General features: G+C 35.6%; 1 protein-coding gene across 3 annotated transcripts in view; it reads left to right on the top strand.

The window, feature by feature from the left end:
- CNTLN (centlein) overlaps positions 1-23662 on the top strand; it is a 360480-nt gene that overhangs the window by 89141 nt on the left and 247677 nt on the right. For all 3 annotated transcript variants that reach the window (XM_040238523.1, XM_040238506.1, XM_040238514.1), the window contains exons 3-5: positions 7514-7598; positions 21565-21699; positions 22320-22490. In XM_040238523.1, the coding sequence (XP_040094457.1) occupies positions 7514-7598; positions 21565-21699; positions 22320-22490 (391 nt within the window). The remainder of the gene's footprint in view (positions 1-7513; positions 7599-21564; positions 21700-22319; positions 22491-23662) is intronic.

The raw sequence follows: 23662 nt of genomic DNA, 5'->3' as shown, positions 1-23662 counted from the left end.
ACCTGTTAATTTGTCTTGCCTGGACTTTATTTGTGGTGTTTTTTTGATTACTGATTGAATTCCATTACTGTTAATTGATTTGTTTATATTTCCTATTCCTGATTCAGTCTTAGGAGTTTGTATATTTCTGGGAATTTGTCTGTTTCTTCTAAGTTGTTCATTTTCTTGTACGTATAATTGTTCTCAGTAACATTTATGGTCCTTTGTATTTTTGTGGTGATATTTTTAACTTGTCCTTACTTATTTCTGGTTTTATTTCTTTAGGCCCTTTTTTAATGACTGGTTTGAGTAAAATGTTCTATATGCATTGATTGATTACATCTGATCTAATGTGTCATTTAAGGCCAGTGTTTCTTTATTGATTTATGCCTGTGTGATCTCTCCATAGATATAAATGTTGTGTTAAAAATCCTCCAGTATTATCATGTTACTTTCAATCTCTCCCTTTATGTTTCTTAATATTTGCTTTATGTATGTAGGTGCTCTTATGTTTAGTGTATATATATTTACAATTATATCTTTTTGATTCCTTGGTCATTATGTAATGTCCTTTCTTGCCTCTTGTTACAGTGTTTAAAGTCATAAATACTGCTAGCCCACCTTTCTTTTTATTTTTGTGGAGCTATTTTTTCCCATCCCCTCACTTGTAGTCTGTGTGTATCTAGATCTATAGTGAGTCTCTCATAGGCAGCATAGCTATAGGACTTGTTTTTGTATCCATTTATTGACTCTTTGTCTTTTGACTGGAGCATTTAGTCTATTTACATTTAAAGTGATTATTTAATAGCCAGTATTTATTGCCATTTTGTTAATTGCTTTGGGGTTGTTTTTGTAGTTCTTTTTTGTTCATTCTTTTCTTGTTCTTTTGTTGTCTTTCCTTATGATTTGATGATTATCTCTAGTGTTTTGTTTGGGTTCCTTTCTCTTTTTCCTTTGTGTATCTATTTTAGGCTTTTGATTTGTGTTTACCATAAGGTTTATATATAACAATGTATATATATGTGATTAACTTGATGATCTCTTTAAGTTAAGTGCATTCTTTTTTTTCTTAAGATATATATATTTATATATATATATATGTATATTTGAGGCACAGTTGACTTACAGTGTTTAAGGTGCACAGCAAGGTGATTCATTATACATATACATATACATATCTTCATTATACATATACATATACATATCTTCCTAACCCAGGGATTGATCCCAGGTCTCCCGCATTGCGGGCAGATGCTTTAACCTCTTAGCCACCAGGGAAGCCCTTATACATATACACATATATTATTTTTCAGATTATTTTTCATTATACGTTATTATCAGATACTATAGTTCCCTGCGCAATAAAGTAAACCTTTGTTGCTTGTTGCTTATTTATTTTTTTTCTAATTAGAAATCTAGCATTCTATTCATATGAAAGTCAAACAAGTGGAATTTAACTTGTGGAATCAAACAAGTGAAATAAAAAATTTTAGTTAGGCAAGAATTCATAAGTCTTCTAAAATATATATATTATGCATACTACTTATATATATGCATACAAAAGCTTTTCTACTCTGCTTGCAAAGGCTTGAGAAAAAACATCAAAAAGAGAAGAGATGGAGAAATTGGAAACATAAACTACATGAAATGGGAGCACTGAATATGAAATAGGAAAAGTTAAACTACTAAAAGATCATCATATAGCCCAGTTGTTTTTAAACAGGGCTGTTCATTAGAAACATACCTGGAGCTTTGAGGAAAAAAAGAAATACTGGACATTTATATTTTTCAAAAAATTCCAAGATAATTCAGTATGCATTTGGATTTTAGAAAGTGATTGTAGGTTTTTCTATTAAATAGTAGTTTTGGTGATATAGAATTCTATTATTTTTCTGTTGACCAATCATGATACAACGGTATTAAGTGATTGGTAGTTACATAATCACAATTGTAAAATATATTTATCAGTTTTCACAATCAATAGTGAGACCCAAAAGAAAAGATAATTACAATTGCAAGCCATAATGGGAATATGATTAACCTAACCATATAAAATAATTACATACAGTTTGAGGGGTAAGCAGAGTGATGTGGTAAGTGGAAGTGCATACATGCACTTGTTTTCATCTGCCCAGCCAGTCTCTGTCTTTTGATTGGTGCATTTAATCCATCACCATTTTCTCAATTGTTCTGGGTTTATTTTATGTAGGTCTTTTCTTTCTCTTGTGTTTCTTGTCTAGAGAAGTTCTTTTAGCATTTGTTGTAAAGCTGATTTGGTGGTGCTGAATTATCTTAACTTTTGCTTGTCTGGAAGACTTTTGATTTCTCTATCAAGTCTGAATGAGAGTCTTACTGAGTAGAGTATTCTTGGTTGTAGTTTCTTCCCTTTCTTCACTTTAAATATATGGTGCCATTCCCTCAGGTTTGTAGATTTTCTGTTGAGAAATCAGCTGGTAACCTGATGGGTGTTCCCTTGTATGTTGTTTGTCGTTTTTCCCTTGTTGCTTTTGATATTTTATCTTTGTCTTTAATTTCTGTCAGTTTAATTACTGTTTGTCTCTGTGTGTTCCTTCTTGGGTTTATCCTTCCTGGAACTCTGTGCTTCCTGGACTTGGTTGACCATTTCTTTTCCCATCTTAGGGAAATTTTCAGCTGTTACCTCTTTAAGTATTTTCTCAGGTCCTTTCTTGCTCTCTTTCTTCTCCTTCTGGGACCCCTGTAATGTGAATGTTAGTGCGTTCAGTGTTGTCCCAGAGGTCTCTTAGGCTGTCTTTTTTTTAAAAAAATTCTTCTTTCTATATTCTGTTCTGTGGCAGGGATTTCCACCATTCTCTCCTCTGTGTCATTTATTTGTTCTTCTGCTGTTGATTCTTTCTAGTGTATTATTCACTCTTGTTTGTTCTTTAGTTCTTATAGGTCTTTGGTAAACATTTCTTGTATGTTCTGCATTGTTTTTCTGAGATCCTGGATGTCTTCACTGTCTTTACCTGGGATTTTATCTTGTCCTGTTATCTGGGATGTAACTTCCTGCTTTCTTCATCCTGATTTACTTTCTGTAATGTGGTTTTGTTCTAGCTGCTATGGGATTGTGGTTCTTTTTGCTTCTTCCTGCCATCTGCCGGAGAAGGCTAAGAGGCTTGTGTAAGCATCTTGATGGGAAGGACTGGCCATGGGAAAAACTGGGCCTTGCTCTGGTCAGCAAGGCCTTGCTCAGTAAAACTTTAATCCAATTATCTGCTGATGGGTGGGGTTGCACTTCCTCTCTGTTACTTGTTTGGCCTCAGGTTACCCAGCCCTGGGATCTATGGGCTCTGTGGTAGGTTTAATGGTGACCTCTAAGAGGGCTTATATCAAGGAGGGCCTTCCAGGATTGCTGCTGCCAGTGCCCCTATCCCTGTGGTAAGCCCCTGCCAACCTACACCTTCACATGATACCCTCCAGCACTAGTAAGTAAGTAGTTTTGGTTCAGTCTTTTGTGGGATCACTGCTCATTTGCTCTGTGTCTTGGGCATGCAACATTTTGTTTGTGCCCTGCAAGACTAGAGTCTCTGTTTCCTCCAGTCCTGTGGAAGTCCTGTAATCAAATCCCGCTGGCCTTCAAGGTCAGATTCCATGGGCATTTCCAGTCCCTTTGTCCAGTCGCTGGGAAGCCTAACGTGTGGTTTAGAATCTTCCCAATGGTGGGAGACCTTCTTTATTATTAATGTTCTCCAGTTTGTGGGTCACCCACCTGGTAGTTATTGGATTTGATTTTATTGTGATTGCTGCAGCTTCTTCTTTATCATTGGACATGGAATATCTTTATTTGGTGGGTTCTAGTGCTCTCCTGTTGATGGTTATTCAACAGCTAGTTGCAATTTTGGTGCAACTAAAATTGCAGGAGGAGATGAGTGCAGATCCTTCTATTCCACCATCTTGAACCAGAAGCCAGTCCAATGCCTTTTAACAACCCTACGTTTTTACTCCACCCATCCACATATTTAATGTTTTTGATGTCTTTTTTTGGTAACTTCTTTTAAATTTTGTATCCTTATTGTAATAGTTGCTTAGTGTGGAAATAGATGATTTTACTACTTTTGTCTTTTAACCTTCCTACTGGATTTATCATTGACTGATCTACTACCTTTACTGTGTATTTGTCTTTACCAGTGAGATTTTTTCCTTCCATAATTTTCATATTTCTAGTTGTAGTCTTTTGTTTTTTTGCTTATGGAGGTCCCTTTAACATTTGCTGTAAAGCCAGTTTAGTGCTGCTAAACTCTTTTAACTTTTGCTTGTCTGTAAAACTCTTATCTTTTCCTTCAAATCTGAATAATGTCTTTGCCAGGTAGAGTATTCTTTGTTGTGGACTTTTTCCTTTCATCTCTTCAAATATATTGTGTAACTCCCTTTCAGCCGGCAGAGTTTCTGCTGAAAAGTCAGCCAATCGCCTTATATCAGTTTCTATATACTTAACTGGTTGCTTTCCCCTTGCTGCTTCTAAGACTCGCTTTATTTTTTTGCCATTTTAATTATGATGTGTCTTCGAGTGGACTTCTTTGGGGTCATGGTTCTGAGATGTCTCTATGATTCCTGGCTTTGGATATCTGTTTCATTTCCCAGGTTAAGAAAATTTGGGGTATTATTTTTTAAAATAAGTTCCCTTCTTTATCTTTCTCTTCTTCTCTGGCACCCCTATATGCAAATGTTAGTATGCTTGATGTTGTTTCAGAAGTCTCTTAAAATATTTTCCGTTTTAAAACTTATTTTTTCCTTTCTCCTTGGGAGATTTCTACTACTCTGTCTTCCAGATGCTCATCCGTTACTCTGTATCATCTAATCTACTGTTGAATCCTTCTACTGTATTTTTTATTAATATTGAAATCATTGTATTTTTCAGCTCTGATTTTTATTTAAATTTTTAACCTCTTTGAAATTTTGACTAGGTTCATTCAGTTTTCTCTCCAGTTCATTGAACTTCTTGTTGACTATTCCTAAACTCTTTTCAGGTAGATTGTTTATCTCCACTGTTTTTTTTCTGTTTCTGAGGTTTTGTGTTATTTGTTTGGAACATATTTCTCTGTCTCCTCATTTTTCTGTATTCTCTACATTCATTTCTCTGTATTAGGTCAGTCAGGAGAAGTAGTCATTCCATGGGGTCTGGTAGCACACTCTGATCACCAGAGCTGTGTGCCTTAGGGGTCTCCTTATGTTGGCAGCATGTACCCTTCCACTCTTGTGGGGCTGACTGCTGTCGATGTGTTGTTAGGCAGAGCTGGCCTCTGGCCCAGTTGGCTGTGAGACTGTGCTGCATGCAGTGGCTGTGGGCTTGCTGGAGGAAAAGGTAGGCTTCCTGTGTCATTGGCTGTATGTCCTGGGAGGGCCTAGGGCTGGCTCCCTGCATGACTGTCTATGCAGCCTGGGGTGATTTGCAGCTGGTGCTAGCCTGCAGATGTGTGGGACATCCTTTCATGCTTGAGGGAGGGTTCCAAAATAGTGCTTGCCAGTGCTGGTGTTATTGCAGTAGAACAACTCCCCTAGAATGGTTGTGTCCAACATCTCTGTGCCCAAGTGAAAGTGAAAGTGAAATCACTCAGTCGTGTCCAACTCTTTGTGACCGTTGGACTGTAGCCTACCAAGCTCCTCCATCCATGGGATTATCCAGGCAAGAATACTGGAGTGGGTTGCCATTTCCTTCTCCAGGTGATCTTCCTGACCCAGGGATAGAACCCGGGTTTCCCGCATTGGAGGTAGACGCTTTAACCTCTGAGCTGTGCCCAAGGTGTTCCCAATTGCCTCCTGCCTTTCCAGGAGGTGTTACAAGACCAGCAGGAGTATCTGATCCAGGCTCCTATCGTGCTGCTGTATCTCCACTGGAATCCAGACTGTCTGAGATTTTGTGCATGTTCTTGAAAAGTGGAACCTCTGTTTCCTGCAGCTCTCTAGCTCTTTCGAGACCCATACATTTGTGCTCAGTCATGTCCTACTCTTTGCGACCTTATGGACTGTCACTTGGCAGGCTCCTCTGCCTGCTGGATTTCCCAGGCAAGAATACTGGAATGGGTTGCCATTTGCTCCTCCAGGGGATCTTCCTGACCCAGGGATCAAACCCATATCTCCTGTGTCTCCTACCTTGGGCAGATTCTTTACCACTTAGCAACCTGGGAAGCAGTATGTACACTACTAGTTTTCAAAACCCATTGTTCTGTAGTCTGATCTACTTGGTGTGGATTATCCAGGCTGGAGAGCTTGACTTGCTCCTTGGAGAAGATCTCTATATTTGTGATTATCCTCCCATTTAGGGGCCACTGATCTGGGAGTGGGAGAAGGCAATGGCAATCCACTCCAGTACTCTTGTCTGGAAAATCCTATGGACAGAGGAGCCTGGTAGGCTGCAGTCCATGGGGTCGCTAGGAGTCAGACTCGACTGAGCGACTTCACTTTCACTTTTCACTTTCATGCGTTGGAGAAGGCAATGGCAACCCACGCCAGTGTTCTTGCCTGGAGAATCCCAGGGACGGGGGAGCCTGGTGGGCTGCCGTCTATGGGGTCCCACAGAGTCGGACACAACTGACGGGACTTAGCAGCAGCAGCAGCAGATCTGGGGGTGGGGATACTGACTATATTGCATCTCCACTCCTCCTAACCATCATAGTGTGGTTTCTTCATATCTTTATTTGTAGTGTATCTTTTCTGCTAATTTTCAGTTTTTTTTTTTTTTTACCATAAAGAGCTGTTTTGTAACTAGTTGTAATTTTTGTGTTGTCCATGGAAAGAGGTGAGTTTAGGGTCTTCCTGCTCTGCCATCTTGGTCACCAGCAATGGTATGCTTTTATGTCATGTATGTCTCATAATTCTCATACCCATTTTTACCTTCTAAAGCCCTTGGCTTCATCTAGTTTTTATTCTCAGGTGAGGGTTCTTAATTTCTTCCTACCGGTACACTTTGTGATTCATGAGTGATTTAGGTACAGATTTCTATTTCTTTTACCTATTTTTAAAATTTAAAAAATATAATGAGCATCCAATAAATTTCTCCCTTATTTATTTAATGTTGATTGTTAGTAAATCTCAAGCTTTCTTTTAATTATTTTACTTAAAAAATGGTAAGTATTGTATTCTTAATTATTAATATTATAATATTATATTATAATTTTATTATATTAATATTAGTTAATATTAAAATTGCAATATAAAGTATATTAACATGAACATATTAATATACTCAGTAATTATTTTAAATTTATGATATAGTGACTGTTGCAGTCAAGATTAAATGTGTTTTAAGTATGTTTTAGAATGCATATAAATGTAGAAAATTTTTTTGTATAAAGTTGTTTTAGTTGGCAGCACTTATGAATTGTTGTCACTTGCCATATGGTTTCTGATTAAATCGGAAAGGGCTGTTAACATCGGATAATTTACTTTTCTATAGCTTAATGTGAAACTCATTATTAGGATGTGGAAATTAAAAGAATTGGTAACCAGTAATGTCTAATAAACTTTCAAAAATAATGACTAATAAATTTTCAATATAGATATTTTTTATTTCTAGAGAAAAATGGAAATCTGAAGCTAAAGACAGAAAAGTTTTAGAAATTCTGCAAGTCAAGGATGCTAAAATACAAGAATTGGAACAGGTTGGTGTTATAACAGAAAATACTAAATTTTTGATATTTGTTTCATATAGTAAGTCTTTACAAACATTTTAAGTTTTTTGGCAATAATGTTCACAAGGATATCAGGGTCATTATGTTGTTCTATTGCTATAGTCAAGTTACTACTTTAGCCTGTTATTCTTCTTTGTGTTTTTGGGTTATAGACTGTGTTATTTATACATTAACTTTTAAGATGGTGTTTTAATTTTATAGTAATAACTATCTGTCACTCACTTTTTGTTGAAATTGCTTTTTATTTTTAACAATTATCATTTGTTTCTGAATCCTACAAATTTTTTAATGCTTTAATTTGTACAAAAGATTAGCAATAACTGGGATGATTCTATTTGATGTTTTGAACTTGCACTTTCAAATTATGCAATCCTATAATTATAGTTAATACAATTATATGTAACTGTATATTTAAAATTATAGGTAATTGTATCTTCAGTATATTACCAGTATAAAAATCTACATGGCTATTGATTCCCAAGAATCATTTTGGAGGTAGTAACATCTTAAAAATAAAGGTGAAATAAATTTATTTTAAGAATTGTCTATATCATGATATATTTAAATTCATTTTATATCCAATTTCCCATTATAGGCTAAATTATCTTTATTTTCTGGGTTAAATGAAAATTCTTTCTGGTAACTCTGCTTTTCCAAGTTCTGACTCTCTTTTCCTTCCTACCCAATTAACAGTCAGGATAATTTTCATCTAAGATTGGTTATTGTTATTAAGTTGTTTTATTAAAGGACTAAAAGTGGAAGTTAATGTGGATAAAAATTATTTTTATTATTCTCTCTATATAAGTTTGTTCTAAAATTGGATATACATTCCTATATAACATATAAATTTGAAATTTATACCTTCTCCAGAATTCTTTCCTTATAGAAAATGTAATAAGTGAGTGAGTGACGTCACTTAGTCGTGTCTGACTCTTTGTGACCTCGTGGACTGTAGCCTACCAGCTCCTCCATCCATGGAATTTCCCAGGCAAGAGTACTGGAGTGGGTTGCCATTTCCTTCTCCAGGATAGAAAATATAATAATTATTGCTATAATGATAAAATTTTAAAAATAACATTGCTATAATGATAAAATTTTAAAAATAACTTTTTAGTTTGTTTTGGAGAATAATAGTTGTATTTGTGACTTGAATGTCAAACAATATCAAAATGAATTCTAATTTAGAAAAATACTGCCACGTGCCTAGTATATTAATTAGTTGGGAAGATCCCCGGGAAGAGGGTGTGGCAACCCACTCTAGTTTTCTTGCCTGGTAAATCCCATGGAAAGAAGAGCCTGCCTACAGTCCATGGCATCACAAAAAGTGAAACAGACTTAGCTACTAAATAATAACAAGCTACCTAATCAGTTGAGTTCCATTCAGTTGTGTCTGACTCTAAGCTGCCTAACAGATACAAAATTAAGACTTGAAGTGACAAACATCATGTATCATTGAGAGAAACTACTCATATGGTTAACCCAATATTTAGTGAGTTTGGGAAGAGTTACTTCTGGGCTGAGCAATCTCTTCCTCATATACAGGTCTACTCTATGGAAGAGAATGGATTTTGGCATTCTTTTTGATAACCTTTGGCAATAAGTTTGCAGTGCTTTAGAAAATACTCAGTTTAGCAGATCTAGATGGTCAGTCAGTTCAGTTGCTCAATTGTGTTGGACTCTTTGCAACCCCGTGGATTGCAGCATGCCAGGTTTCCCTGTCCATCACCAACTCTCAGAGTTTGCTCAAACTCAGATCCATCAAGTTGGTGATGCAATCCAACCATCTCATGCTCTGTCGTCCCCTTCTCCTCCTGCCTTTGATCTTTCCCAGGAAAAGGGTCTTTTCCAGTGAGTCAGTTCTTTGCGTTAGATGGCCAAAGTATTGGAGTTTCATCTTCCGTGTCAGTCCTTCCAATAAATACTCAGGACTGATTTTCTTTAGGATGAATTGGTTGGATTATCTTGCAGTCCAAGGGACTCTCAAGAGTCTTCTCCAACACCACAATTCAAAAGCATTAGTTCTTTGGCACTCAGCTTTCTTTCTAGTCCAACTCTCACATCCGTGCATGACTACTGGAAAAACCGTAGCTTTGACTCGATAGACCTCTGTTGACAAAGTAATGTCTCTGCTTTTTAATATGCTGTCTAGGTTGGTCATAGCTTTTCTTCCAAAGAGCAAGTGTCTCTTAATTTCATGGCTGCAGTCACTATCTGCATTAATTTTGGAGCCCAACAAAATAAAGTCTGTCACTGTTCTTACTGTTTCCCCATCTATTTGCCATGAAGTGATGGGACCGGATGCCATGATCTTAGTTTTCTGAATGTTGAGATTTAAACCAACTTTTTCACTCTCCTCTTTCACTTTCATCAAGAGGTTCTTTAGTTCTTTGCCTTCTATTGTAAGGGTGATGTCATCTGCATATTTGAGGTTATTGATATTTCTCCTGACAATCTTGATTCTAGCTGTGCTTCATCCGGCCTTACATTTTGCATGATGTATTCTGCATATAGGTTAAATAAGTATGGTGACAATATACAGCCTTGACGTACTCCTTTCCCAATGTGGAACCAGTCTGTTGTTCCATGTCCAGTTCTAACTGTTGCTTTTTGACCTGCATACAGATTTCCCAGGAGGCAGGTCAGGTGGTCTGGTATTCCCATCTCTTTCAGAATTTTCCACAGTTTATTGTGATCCACACAGTCAAAGGCTATGGCATAGTCAATAAAGCAGAAGGAGATGTTTTTCTGGTACTCTCTTGCTTTTTTGCTGATCCAGCAGATGTTGGCCATTTGATCTCTGGTTCCTCTGCCTTTTCTAAATCCAGATTGAACATCTGGAAGTTCATGTTTCACATACTATTGAAGCCTGGCTTGGAGAATTTTGAGCATTACTTCACTAGCGTGTGAGATGAGTGCAATTGTGCAGTAGTTTGAACATTCTTTGGCATTGCCCTTCTTTGGGATTGGAATGAAAACTGACATTTTTCAGTCCTGTGGCTGCTGCTAAGTTTTGCAGATTTGCTGGTATATTGAGTGCAGCACTTTCACAGCATCACCTTTTAGGATTTGAAACAGCTCCACTGGAATTCCATCACCTCCACTGCTTTGTTCGTCGTGATGCTTCCTAGGCCCACTTGACTTCGCATCCCAGGATGTCTGGCTCTAGGTGAGTCATCACATCCTCATGGTTATCTGGGTCATGAAGATCTTTTTTGTATAGTTCTTCTGTGTATTCTTGCCACCTCCTCTCAATATCTTCTGTTCTGTTAGGTTCATACCATTTCTGAAATGTTGACTTTCTTAAATAACAATATATTTTTCCTTTTTCTTTGCTAAATTCTTTTCTTTTCTACTTCCTTTTCCTTGGATAGATATTATTTCATAATTTACATTTTGAGTAGAATGATTTACCTCATAAAATATTAAATGCCATGAAAGAAATTATTTGTTTTTTTGGGGGGGGCACTTAATTTGTCATTTAGAGCCTTTAATTCCTCAGCCTAAAGCATGTATAGTTTTGTGCAATTGTGTGTTTATATCGTAAAAATGATTTATGGGTTATATTTTCAGTTCAGTTCAACAAATTGTGGTATTAAATGTGGATATTATCATGTGATAGTACTCTGGAAAATTTAGAATTAAAATTCCTGCATTTAATAAAGGATTTCTAAGTCTCTGTGAGCGTTTGGGTGGGGATAAAAGTGAAGTGCAAGTAACCATATGCTCCTACATTAAATTACAGGTTCTATGAGCATGGCTACCATTTATACCCAACATGTAATATTTACCATATTGCCTGATTTATAATAGATGTTCTTTAAATATTTTTGAATATATGACTTACATTAAATGAAACCAATATAAGTGCCATGAGAGAATCACAAGCAGAATGCTATTAAGATTCAAAAGAAGGAGAGATTAAATTATGTGACAAAGTCTTAAGATACTCAAACAATTTTAATAGGTAGAGATTTTAGGAGGATTTGCCCATGTCAAACACCAGGCCAAATTCAAGAAGGTAGGAGTGTAGCATATCTTTGGATGATACTGAAGTTTATAGTTTGTTTCATAGATAATATGTAGGAGTATAGGCTGAGAAAAGGCTAATGTTATATTGAACATGTATTAAAGAAAGGCCTTAATTGCCTGAATGAAAAAGTGTGGATTTTACTTAGAGGGCAAAGGAATTTATCTAGGCATTTCATTAACTTAATTAAGCTGCAGTCTGTGTGCAATTTATTATATAAAACTAATAATCTAGTATACAGTTAGAAAAAGGAAAGCAGAAAGTAGAATGATCTGTAAGGAGGTTATTTCATAGTCTGAGAGTAATGACATGAACCTGAACTATTAGTTTTGCAAGAATTAAAGATATATAAATTAGAACTATAAGGACTTGACGATAATTTGAAAGTGACTCTTAGGTTTTCAGTCTGGAGAATACAGGAGAGCAGTGGCATTGCTATCAGGAAGGTTATTGTAAAGAGGTACAAGTTACTATGATGATAACTTTTGAGCTTCTTTTAGACAATTAAAATTTTAGCTATTGGTAGGAATATCGTATAGAGATTTTTAAGTAAACTATTGAAAGCATGAATTCAATCCTTGGGAAGGAGTTATCTCCTTGATATAAAAATATTTAATGTTATAGTTAAGGAGAAGACATTAAACAGAATTCTGAGAACTAGATATTTGCTGATAGTATTAATGGATGAGAGGAAAAGCAAATTTTAGTAAAAGAGATGAAAAAAATTGTTCAGAGAAGTAGAAAGAGAGAAGTATAATATTGTATCTCATGATGTGAAAAAGAATTTCAAAGCAAAAGGTGGTTAATGCTGTACAAAGTTACAAAAAAAACCCCAAAACATGAGGTTTCTGAAAAAATATTTAATTCAGCAATCATGAATTTTTTAGTGATTTTAGAAAGTAACACATAGAACAGCATGTGATATTTTAAGAAATCACTGAATTCTAACAAAATAATTAAACAAATGAGGAAATTTAATAGTGCAAAGAAGGATATTTTTGCATTTTAAAAAGTGTTAGCCAAAATATTTGAAAGTAATGGAGAAGAAAATTAAAATACACAATACAAGAAAACTTAATTGTGTTGACAGATCTGATTGAAAGAGGAAGCCATGAGTTCCAGAAGATAACCAGATTTAATACATTTATTCTAACCTTTTTGTCTTTTCAGGCATTCAGATTATATCTTAGTTTTCTTCTTAACCTATTATCTTTCCTCTAGCATTCTTTCAATTAATTTGTTATATATTTGTTTATCCTTTAATATTGCATATTTAGATGACTCTGCTGTTTGTACTACTTGGTGGATTTTGTGTTTTGACTCAATTATATATGTATTTACCTTTTTAAAGGTAAGCTTATTCCATCTGCTTAAGATCTGATATACTTATTTGATCTTTATTTTCTGGTTAATCTTATGCTTTCTGTTTTAATAGTTTGTTTTTTTTAGCATTTGCCAGTTGTTTTCTCTTCATTTGTGTGTGTGTGTGTCTTTGTGTATGTGCATGCACTCTCATGCTGATAATTTGGAAGGTTTAGGAGAACTGCATCAGTTCTTTTAGTGATTATATTTATTATTTCATATATAATATTTAACACTATAGTTTTTTAGATTGAAGTATAGTTGATTTACAATGTTATATTAGCTTCAGCTGTACAGCAAAGTGATTGTTATACACAGGTTTGTATGCATGTATGTATATGTATTCTTTTTCAGATTCTTTTCCATTATAGGTTATTATAAGACATTGAATATAGTTTCCTGTGCTGTCCTATAGGTCTTTATTGTTTATCTACTTCATATATAGTGGTGTATATCTGTTAATCCAAATCTCCTAATTTATCCCTCCCTCCATTTTCCCTTTAGTAACAATAAGTTTGTTTCCTATGTCTGTGAATCAGTTTCTGTGCTGTAAATAAGTTCATTTTGTCTTTTTTTTTGGTTCCTTCATATAAATATTATGTGATATTTTTCTGTCTTAACACTGTATACCTTTATTCTAGAATATTCTGAAAAATTTAGATAGTATCAGCTGCATACTTTAAAAAACTTGAGAAAATTAGTATATTTTTACTTATTCATCCTTTCTCCTCCATTTTAAAGTGAACTTACAGAGAGTAATTGGAGGACTTGATTTCCTGTTATTAGCATTATTTGGTTATATTTTTTATACTGTCAAGATTTCCAGTGTTTATGGTTTACATCCATTTTCTCTATTACTTTCTAGTATAAATTCTATAGGAAAATGCCTTGTGGTATGTTAGTTTTTCTCTTGCTGTTTAGCAAATTAAAACCGTAAAAGAATACACATATTTATTAAGTTGCAAAGAATACACATATTTTTTAAGGTGCTGTGGGTCAGCAGTCTGGGCGTGGGTTAGGTGCTTCCTCTGCTCCTTATTATATAAGGTTGTAATTGAGGTTTGATTAATATATGTTTTCATCTGGAGATTTAATTCGGGAAGAATCTGCTTCCAGGCTTATTGAAATTCAGAATCAAAGACCTTGTAGTTCAGGACTGAGGTTCTAAATAGGACCAAAGTCTTTGTTAGTCAGGGTTCCATAGAGAAACAGAACTAATTATGTGTCTGTAGATAGTCAAAGACAGGAGACAGAGACAGAGAAATTGATTTTAAGGAATTGTCTCATGTAGTGGTGGCTTCCCAGGTGGCTCGGTGGTAAAGAATCTGCCTTCCAAGGCAGAAGACAAGTGATGCAAGTTTAATCCCTGGGGTCAGGAAGATCCCCTGGAGTAGAAAATGGTAACCTGCTCTAGTATTCTTGCTTGGAAAATCCCATGGACAGAGAAGCCTGCCAGGCTGTAATCCATGGGATCACAAAGAGTTGGACATGACTGAGCGACTGAGCATGCGTTGATGCATGTAGCTGTGGGTTGGCAAATCTGAATTCTGCACAGCAAACTGGAGACCCAGGGAAGAGTTGATACAGCATCTGAGTCCAAAAGTATGCTGGTGGCAAAATTTCTTCTTTCTCAGATGAATAGTCCTCTTTCTTAAGGTCTTCAATTGACCAGATGAGACTTACTCACATTATGGAGGGGTTATCTCCTTTACTCAAGTCTACTGATTTAAATGTTAATCACATCTATGACAAAAACACTTTCACAGCAATATCTAGATTGGTGTTTGCTTAAGAACTAGATATCGTGGGTACAGTGTTTTAGCCAAGTTGACACAAAATTAACCAAATGAGTAAAATATACTGAGAGAAATAGGCCTAGGGTTTAGGCTGTGTTTCCTGTTCTTTGAGCACAGACTCAACTTTGCTTTGGTGTCTTTTTTTGGGGTGTCTTGAGAAACTTCTTAAATATCGTTTGAAACAACCAGTTCTTTCCGTTGCATTCCCTTGTTATTTTACAGAAGCCTGTTGATGTAGTTCGTGAGGTGTCTCGGGGAGAGAAAGTACCCCATAGTTTTATGTTTAGGTCTCAGTCTTTTTGTGATCTTGTGCCCCTAGGTGTGACCTTCATAAGTGTGTCTCAGTTTTCCCCCCCCCCCTTAGGAAAGATTGGAAGGCTCGAGGGTATTGGAGTTGGGTATTTAACTTCATTTGGGTTGGTTAGTCTCTGCTAAAATCCCAGCAGACTCTAGTAAAATAATTTTCTCTTGAGGGTAGGCCTTGTTAAGAATTATGTACTTAGGTCATATTTTTAAATGTTTATGTTCCCTCTCCTCCTGCAGAGAGCAGGAAGATATTTTTCTCTGATCCTCACTGTGACAACCTAATAGTGTTCTGTATGTAAAACTCATGAAAGTATAGGAACCCCTTTATGACCAGGCCCTCCAGGACATTTTTAACTCTCATGCACGTCCACACTTATCCTCCAATGATTCGTTAATTGCAGATTTGGGTTCCTACTCTTGGTACCGGTTTCTATGGAGTTTTCTTGCTTCAGGGATTTTGCTGTGGTAAATTGTGATTCTCTGTATCTGCCTGTCTCTCTAGTTTGGGGAACAGCAATTTGCCCTATGACCTCAGTTCTCTGATGATTCTAAGAAGAGTTGCTGATTTTCAGTTTGTTCAACTTTTTTCATGTTGTATGAATAGGAGAGACAACATCCAACTTACTGCATCCAGTGCTGGAAGCCAGAAGTTCCTTCATCATGTGTTTATTGTTCCATCAAGTAATGTTAAATAGTTCTTACTTTTCCAAACTTGTAGTCTATGGAATAGAGTAACAAGAATGCTTATTCCTTAACCACATATCTAGTCAAACTACTAGAAAGTTATACACACAATTTTTTAGCTAGTTGCTGAAAAACTTTCATAGAACAATCTAATTCTATTATGTGCTTTATTGATAATAGTGTAGAAAAATGCCATGTAACTTCTTTTGGTAAGACTGTGCTTTAGCTTTGTCACTGCTAGTTATAAAGTAAATCTTGCAATAAATTTTCCTTCAAGTATTGCATTAGATAACTCGAGTCTGCTAATAACTTGCTGTATTTAATGAGATGATTTTAAAACATTGAATTTCCCTTTTTTCTTTCCTTCTAGGAAGCTCAGAAATAAGTTTCAGTTCTCAATTACATTTAATTCTCTCACCCCTTCCCTTTTATCCGTTTACCTTTGTTTTAGTTGTACTGATATCATTACTTCTCTGTTTTTCATTAAACTCTTTATGTATTTTAAAGTAGGTCATATAAATAATATATTAACTATGCTCAAGTATTGTTTTATAGAGTTTTAGGTCTTTTGAACCACTGCTGTCTCACCCCACTTTTTTCCTAATTCATACCCACTATCATTTTCTTCTTACTGTATAGACTTCTTTTGACCATGATTTGAATTATTCATTTCATGGCTTATCCATAATAAATAATTTGTTCCAGCCATACTTTCTCTTGTCACCCTTTATGCTTTATGGTTCCTCTGAGTTCAATTTGCTATTTTAATATTAACTCAAGCCGGACCATTAAGAATGTACTTTATTCTATCCAGAAAAATTTGTTGAAAGGTTTCATGAAGCTAAATTTAGGACTTGGAGGGTTATTAATGTTTAGTGAAATAAGTCAGAGAAAGATAAATACTCTACAGTGTCACTTATATGTGGAATCTGAACAATAAAACAAACTAGTGACTATAACAGAAAAGAAGCAGACTCACAAATATGGAGAACAAACTAGTAGTTACCAGTGGGGAGAGCAAAGTGGGAAGGGACAAGATAGGAGAAGGGGATTAAAAGGTATAAACTACTATGTATAAAGTAAATAAGTTATAAGGATATATTATATAGCAGAGGGAATATAGCATTTCAAATAACTATAAATGGAACATAACCTTTAAAATTGTGAAATCATGTTATATATCTAAAACTTATAGAATTTATTATAAATCAACTATAGTTCTCTAAAAAGGAAAAGAAAAACAATGAATTGTAACTATATATACTTGCGCTAAGGCTTCCGTGGTAGTTCAGTTGGTAAAGAATCTGCTTACAATGCAGGAGACCTTGGTTTGCTTCCTGGGTTGGGAAGATCTGCTAGAGAAGGTATAGGCTACCTACTCTAGTATTCTTGGGCTTCCCTGGTGGCTTAGCTGTTTTAGAATTTGCATGCAATGTGGGAGACCTGGGTTTGATCCCTGTGTCGGGAATATCCCCTGGAGAGGGAACGGCTATCCACTCCTGTATTCTGGCCTGGAGAATTCCATGGACTGCATAGTCCATGGGGTTACAAAGAGTTGGACATGACTAAGTGACTGTCACTTCCATTACAAAAACTAGATCACTGAGGGTACATTTTATTAGGAAAATATTTTGAGTCAAATTTAACAGATTTTGATAGTTTATCAATTCTCTTCCATTGGGAATACATCTGTGTTTAACTTATTACTTGAATGATTTATGATATATAAAATCATTTATCAAACTAATTATCAAAATATGAACCTGGGTCTCCTGGCTCAGGCAGTTTCTTTACCATCTGAGCCACCAGAGAAGCCCTCAAAATATGATGGGTTTGGTTAACTAAGTTCCTACTGTAGTACGTGTTTTTATTTAAAGATTAAGTCTATATATGTCCTGTAGATTACTAAATTCACTCAAATGCCAACTTTTCAATTATTAAATAACTTTTATGAAAGGACTTGTTATTGCTGTCATTTATGTTGTTTATTCAGAGAAGGAAATGGCAACCCACACCAATACTCTTGCCTGGAAAATCCCATGAATGGAAGATCCTGGTAGGCTACAGTCCATGGGGTCACGAAGAGTTGGACATGACCGAATGACTTCACTTTCACTTTTCACTTTCATGTCATGCATTGGAGAAGGAAGTGGCAACGCACTCTAGTATTCTTGCCTGGAGAATCCCAGGGACAGAGGAGCCTGGTGGGCTGCTGTCTCTGGGGTCGCACAGAGTTGGACTTGACTAAAGCAACTTACCAGCAGCAGCAGCAGCAGCATATTGTTTATTCCTGTTAAGTTTAGCTCACATTAATGGGCAAATTCTTCTAAACCTTAAATCATTTGGTCTAGTACCTCACCTTTCTAAAGTCTAAATAATCTCAAGGATAGATGAGGATGCTTAATTTTTGTTAACTCTCCTTTCAAAGGATAGCCCTGTAGATATTTCAGTGTCCTAGTGTTCATATGATTGAATTTATCAGTGTGAATCTCATTCATAAACATTTACTATAATTTAGTTTGGGAGATAGTATGAGTATATAGATAATTAGCAGCTCTAGGTAATATGTGCCAAATGAATAGTGTAGGCAATACAGAAACTTGGAAATAGCAGAAATTACTGTGATAGTTAGAAAGGCTTCATGGAGGAGGTGAAAATTGAACCTTGAAAGAGGCTGAGACTTAGATGAGAATAGAAAAATAGGTTATGAACTGTAGATGTTTGTGCGTTTATTTTTATGCTGTTTGATTGATGTCAAACACATTTTGATATGCCCTAATAATTAAAATAGGCAATAAAAATTAACACTATGTTGAGGCGCCATCTATGCTTAATTTATAAAACGTTACCAAGCCTGAATGTCTTATTGGCACAGATGTGGAGTTATGAGAACTTGAAGTTCAGTTGGCCTATGGACAAGTAATGTCATCTCTAAGTATAAATCGAGAACAACGTTTCATTAATATGATCCCTACACTGAGAAAACTACATTTTACTGCATAACCCAGTATCAGTTCAGTTCAGTTCACTTCAGTCACTCAGTTGTGTCCGACTCTTTACGACCCCATGAATCGCAGCATGCCAGGCCTCCTGGTCCATCACCAACTCCCAGAGTTCACCCAAACCCACGTCCATTGAATCAGTGATGCCATCCAGCCATCTCATCCTCTGTCATCCCCTTCTCCTCCTGCCTCCAATCCCTCCCAGCATCAGAGTCTTTTCCAATGAGTCAACTCTTTGCATGAGGTGGACAAAGTACTGGAGTTTCAGCTTTACCATCAGTACTTCCAATGAAAACCCAGGACTGATCTCCTTTAGAATGGACTAGTTGGATCTCCTTGCAGTCCAAGAGACTCACAAGAGTCTTCTCCAACACCACCGTTCAAAAGCATCAATTCTTTGGCATTCAGCTTTCTTCACAGTCCAACTCTCACATCCATACATGACTACTGGAAAAACCATAGCCTTCACTAGACGGACCTTTGTTGGCAAAGTAATGTCTCTGCTTTTCAATATGCTATCTAGGTTGGTCATAAGTTTTCTTCCAAGGAGTAAGCGTCTTTTAATTTCATGGCTGCAATCACCATCTGCAGTGATTTTGGAGCCCCCAAAAATAAAGTCAGCCACTGTTTCCCCCATCTATTTCCCATGAAGTGATGGGACCGGATGCCATGATCTTCGTTTTCTGAATGTTGAGCTTTAAGCCAACTTTTTCGCTCTCCTCTTTCACTTTCATCAAGAGGCTTTTTAATTCCTCTTCACTTTCTGCCATAAGGGTGGTGTCATCTGCATATCTGAGGTTATTGATATTTCTCCCAGCAATCTTGATTCCAGCCTGTGCTTCTTCCAGCTCAGCGTTTCTCATGATGTACTCTGCATATAAGTTAAAGAAGCAGTGTAACAATATACAGCCTTGACGTACTCCTTTTCCTATTTGGAACCAGTCTGTTGTTCCATGTCCAGTTCTAACTGTTGCTTCCTGACCTGCATATAGGTTTCTCAAGAGGCAGGTCAGGTGGTCTGGTATTCCCATCTCTTTCAGAATTTTCCACAGTTTATTGTGATCCACACAGTCAAAGGCTTTGGCATAGTCGATAAAGCAGAAATAGATGTTTTTCTGGAACTCTCTTGCTTTTTTCGATGATTCAGCGGATGTTGGCAATTTGATCTCTGGTTCGTCTGCCTTTTCTAAAACCAGCTTGAACATTAGGAAGTTCATGGTTCACGTATTGCTGAAGCCTGGCTTGGAGAATTTTGAGCATTACTTTACTAGCATGTGAGATGAGTGCAATTGTGTGGTAGTTTGAGCATCCTTTGGCATTGCCTTTCTTTGGGATTGGAATGAAAACTGACCTTTTCCAGTCCTGTGGCCACTGCTGAGTTTTCCAAATTTGCTGGCATATTGCGTGTAGCACTTTCATGGCATCATCTTTTCAGGATTTGAAATAGCTCTACTGGAATTCCATCACCTCCACTAGCTTTGTTTGTAATGATGCTTTCTAAGCCCCACTTGACTTCACATTCCAGGATGTCTGGCTCTAGGTGAGTGATCACACCATCGTGATTATCTTGGTCTTGAAGTTCTTTTTTGTACAGTTCTTCTGTGTATTCTTGCCACCTCTTCTGAATATCTTCTGCTTCTGTTAGGTCCATACCATTTCTGTCCTTTATTGAGCCCATCTGTGCATGAAATGTTCCCTTGGTATCTCTAATCTTCACTTTACTGTACAGCAGAAACTAAGAATACATTGTAAATCAACTATACTCTAATAAAAATTATCAAAATATTATAGTTCTTTCTATATAAAATAAAAATATAACAAACTACATATCAAATGTGAATTTGATAATATTTAAAATAAATGGAAATCCTAAATTAAACAGTGCAAGGAAACTTAGGAAGAATAGATTCAAATATTAGTTGAAAAAATAAGTGGGTTGACAAAAGTTGAGTAAGTTTGGCAAAGAGTCAGTATTAGGGCATGGATATCACTTTTAGCATGTTGGTTTGAGATGGCAGTAGATAACTAAAATGGAGGTATTTTTATAGAAAACTGAAAACGTGGGATTGGTAGTTGAAAGAGAGTTAGGGCCAGGTTATGGATTGGGTAGTCTTTTAGACAGAGAGGAGACCAGTAGCCAGGAGAGTGGGTAAGATTTCTGAGGGAAAAGCTGTAAAGATTAGAAAGGAGAGAAACTAGGAAATGAGTCATGGATACATTCTTCAATTAGATTTAGATATTTCTGGTAGGTGAGAAGTATATTTGGTTAAAAATTATGGCAGTTGTAATATTTTCAATATCTTTCTACACAGCAAGATATTTTGGGTATCAAAACAGACTTATTGTTTTTTATTCTTTAAAATTGTTCATGCTTTCACAACTGTTTTTCTAAAAAAATGTTTTAGACAGAAGGTAATTTTTATTTTAGCTACATATGCCTTTTCTTTAATTAGAATATTTTGTAAAATTTTTTTTTTCCTGTTGCACAACTAAACCCAAAAAGTTGCTTTCTGTATAAGGTTGAACATTTGGTATCCAGTTTGTATGTTTACTTCATTTTAAACTAGTAACTAGGCACATGTTTGCACATTTTACTTGACAGTTTCTGGGCATGTCACAGGAAATGAGAAATTATGATGATGGATGTTATTATAAAAGCTAGTTAATTCTAATATTACCAATCAAAGTCTCAAACTTTTCATATGAAATTATCTTTTCTTAGAAATACCAGTTTATCAGTAATTTTGCTTTTTTTCCAGAGAGAATCAGGACTAACACAGGAAATAAATGACCTTGTAAAACGGAAGATTGCAGTAGATGAAGAAAATGCTTTCTTAAGGAAAGAATTCGGTGACTTGCAGAAGAAATTTAAAGATAAAAGTCAAGAAGTTAAGGTGTGTTGACTTGTACATAGTTTTATACTACTATTTCTTTGAAGTCCTACTTTAAGCTTTGTCAGCCTTTGTGGCACAGAAAGTGACAAGCTTGGAGGAAAAATTGCCTTAGGCCCTGCTGTACCATACAGTTTTCTCACATGAAAAAACTCTGAGAAAGATACTTTAAAGCTCAGACTCTAAGCTTTATAACTTTCCGATAAATAGTTAATGATGGAAATGGAGCTAAGAAAGTAGGAGTGTGAATATGTGGCTTCTTGTAATTAGATTCTGATGGGACTGGCATTATTAATTGATAAAACCCAGGTCTGGGAGGCTATGTCTGTGTGGGTCTCAAAAATAGCTGGGGACAGCATCAAAGGCAGCTTGATCAATTAATGGGCTCTTTGCAAATGTGTACTCATCAAAGCTGTCATCTAGTGAAAAAATATGACCCATCCACCTGCATGAAAAGAGGCCAATGAAAGTATACAGGTGACCTTGGCCATCAAATATAGAAGAAGCTTCTGGGAGGGTAAAATTGCATAGTTTGTATTTGCAGATTAGTTCTCAGCTTTTTTTTGTGTGTGTGTGTGTGTGTGTGTATCGGCCCTTGTGGTCCTATTCTACAGGACACTAAGGAGTGTGTGCAGAATAAGGAAGAGCAAAACAGGTTGGTTATAAAAAATCTGAAGGAGGAAAATGAGAAATTAAGTACTCACTGCGCTGAGCTGCTAAATGAGCTGGAGAAACTGAGGAAGCAGGAAGCACATTGGAGAAAAGAAAAATTTAGCATTGATGCAAAAGTAAAGGTATGGAATGAGAATGGAATCCATGCTGTTATTTTGAATCTAACTTCTTAGGAAGTTTATTACACGTTATTTTCTTTAAATAGCAAGTTATATATTCAAATCCACCAGTGGGGACTAGCATTAATTTATATTCCTTCACATAAGACCCATAGCTTTTTAAAAATTGATGTTGCAAAGCAGGAAACTGACTTCAAATACTTATCTAAAATGTAATCATTAAAAAATAAAGGCTATTGCATTTTGAAATAAAACATGTTTTGAAAAAACACATTTAGAATTACGAATTTTGGCTTTTTAAAATTAGGGCTTAGATTTATAGATATAACTAGAATTCATTGCAGTATAGTTTTCAGATTGTATTTTTCAAGTCCTTTAACAATACATAAAAAAACATAAAGCAGTTAAAAAATACATGTGTTTTATATGTATTTCTTTGGCTTGACGGGACCTTATTTGTAGTAAAATATAGAAGATAAAAGGTGCAATCAGTCTTCATAACCTTCTTATATCTTTTCTGATAAATATTTTTCAAAATAATTTTTTGTAGCTTTCTCTTGGTCTTGAGAATGTTTTTGTTCATTTTTTCCCATTGAATTTCAGTTTTTTTCTTAACCATAGATTTTGTTGAAAAGGCTAACCCCTAAAATTTTGGTTCTAGTAAATATGATAGCCCCTCTATGTGTATGCATGCTTAAGAATTTATAACACACATGTAAATATATATATATAGCTATTTAAATATAATACATATCAATATGTTTGTCCAAAGGTTTGTGTGAGTGCATGCTGGGGTACCTGATTATTTAAGTTAGAAAAGGAAAGATAAGTCTTTCTGAGTGTGTGAATCTATTCATTGCAGATTACTTTAAGGAAATACATACGTTAAATCTATTAGTGTACAGTCAGGGAATGATTGGAGTTTTTGAGAGAATTGAATTCTGTCAATTAAATTAGCAATGTTAGCAATGTTACTGAATTTTCTTGAACTAATTTTGTATCAGTTTCTTCTTCCCTGCAACTTTTAAGCAGTTTGTTTGATAATGTTTCATGGCAATTCCTTGTGTTAATTCATAGCTACATGAGTTTTTTTTTTTAATTCTCCAAACCAATTGATTTATTTTTTATTTATTTTTAATATAAATTTATTTTAATGAGAGGCTAATTACTTTACA

Source organism: Oryx dammah, unplaced genomic scaffold, assembly GCF_014754425.2.
Source record: "Oryx dammah isolate SB20612 unplaced genomic scaffold, SCBI_Odam_1.1 HiC_scaffold_1, whole genome shotgun sequence".
Classification (NCBI taxonomy): Eukaryota; Metazoa; Chordata; class Mammalia; order Artiodactyla; family Bovidae; genus Oryx; species Oryx dammah.
Note: the sequence above shows the minus strand (reverse complement) of the source record. Positions and strands in the feature narration are given on the sequence as shown.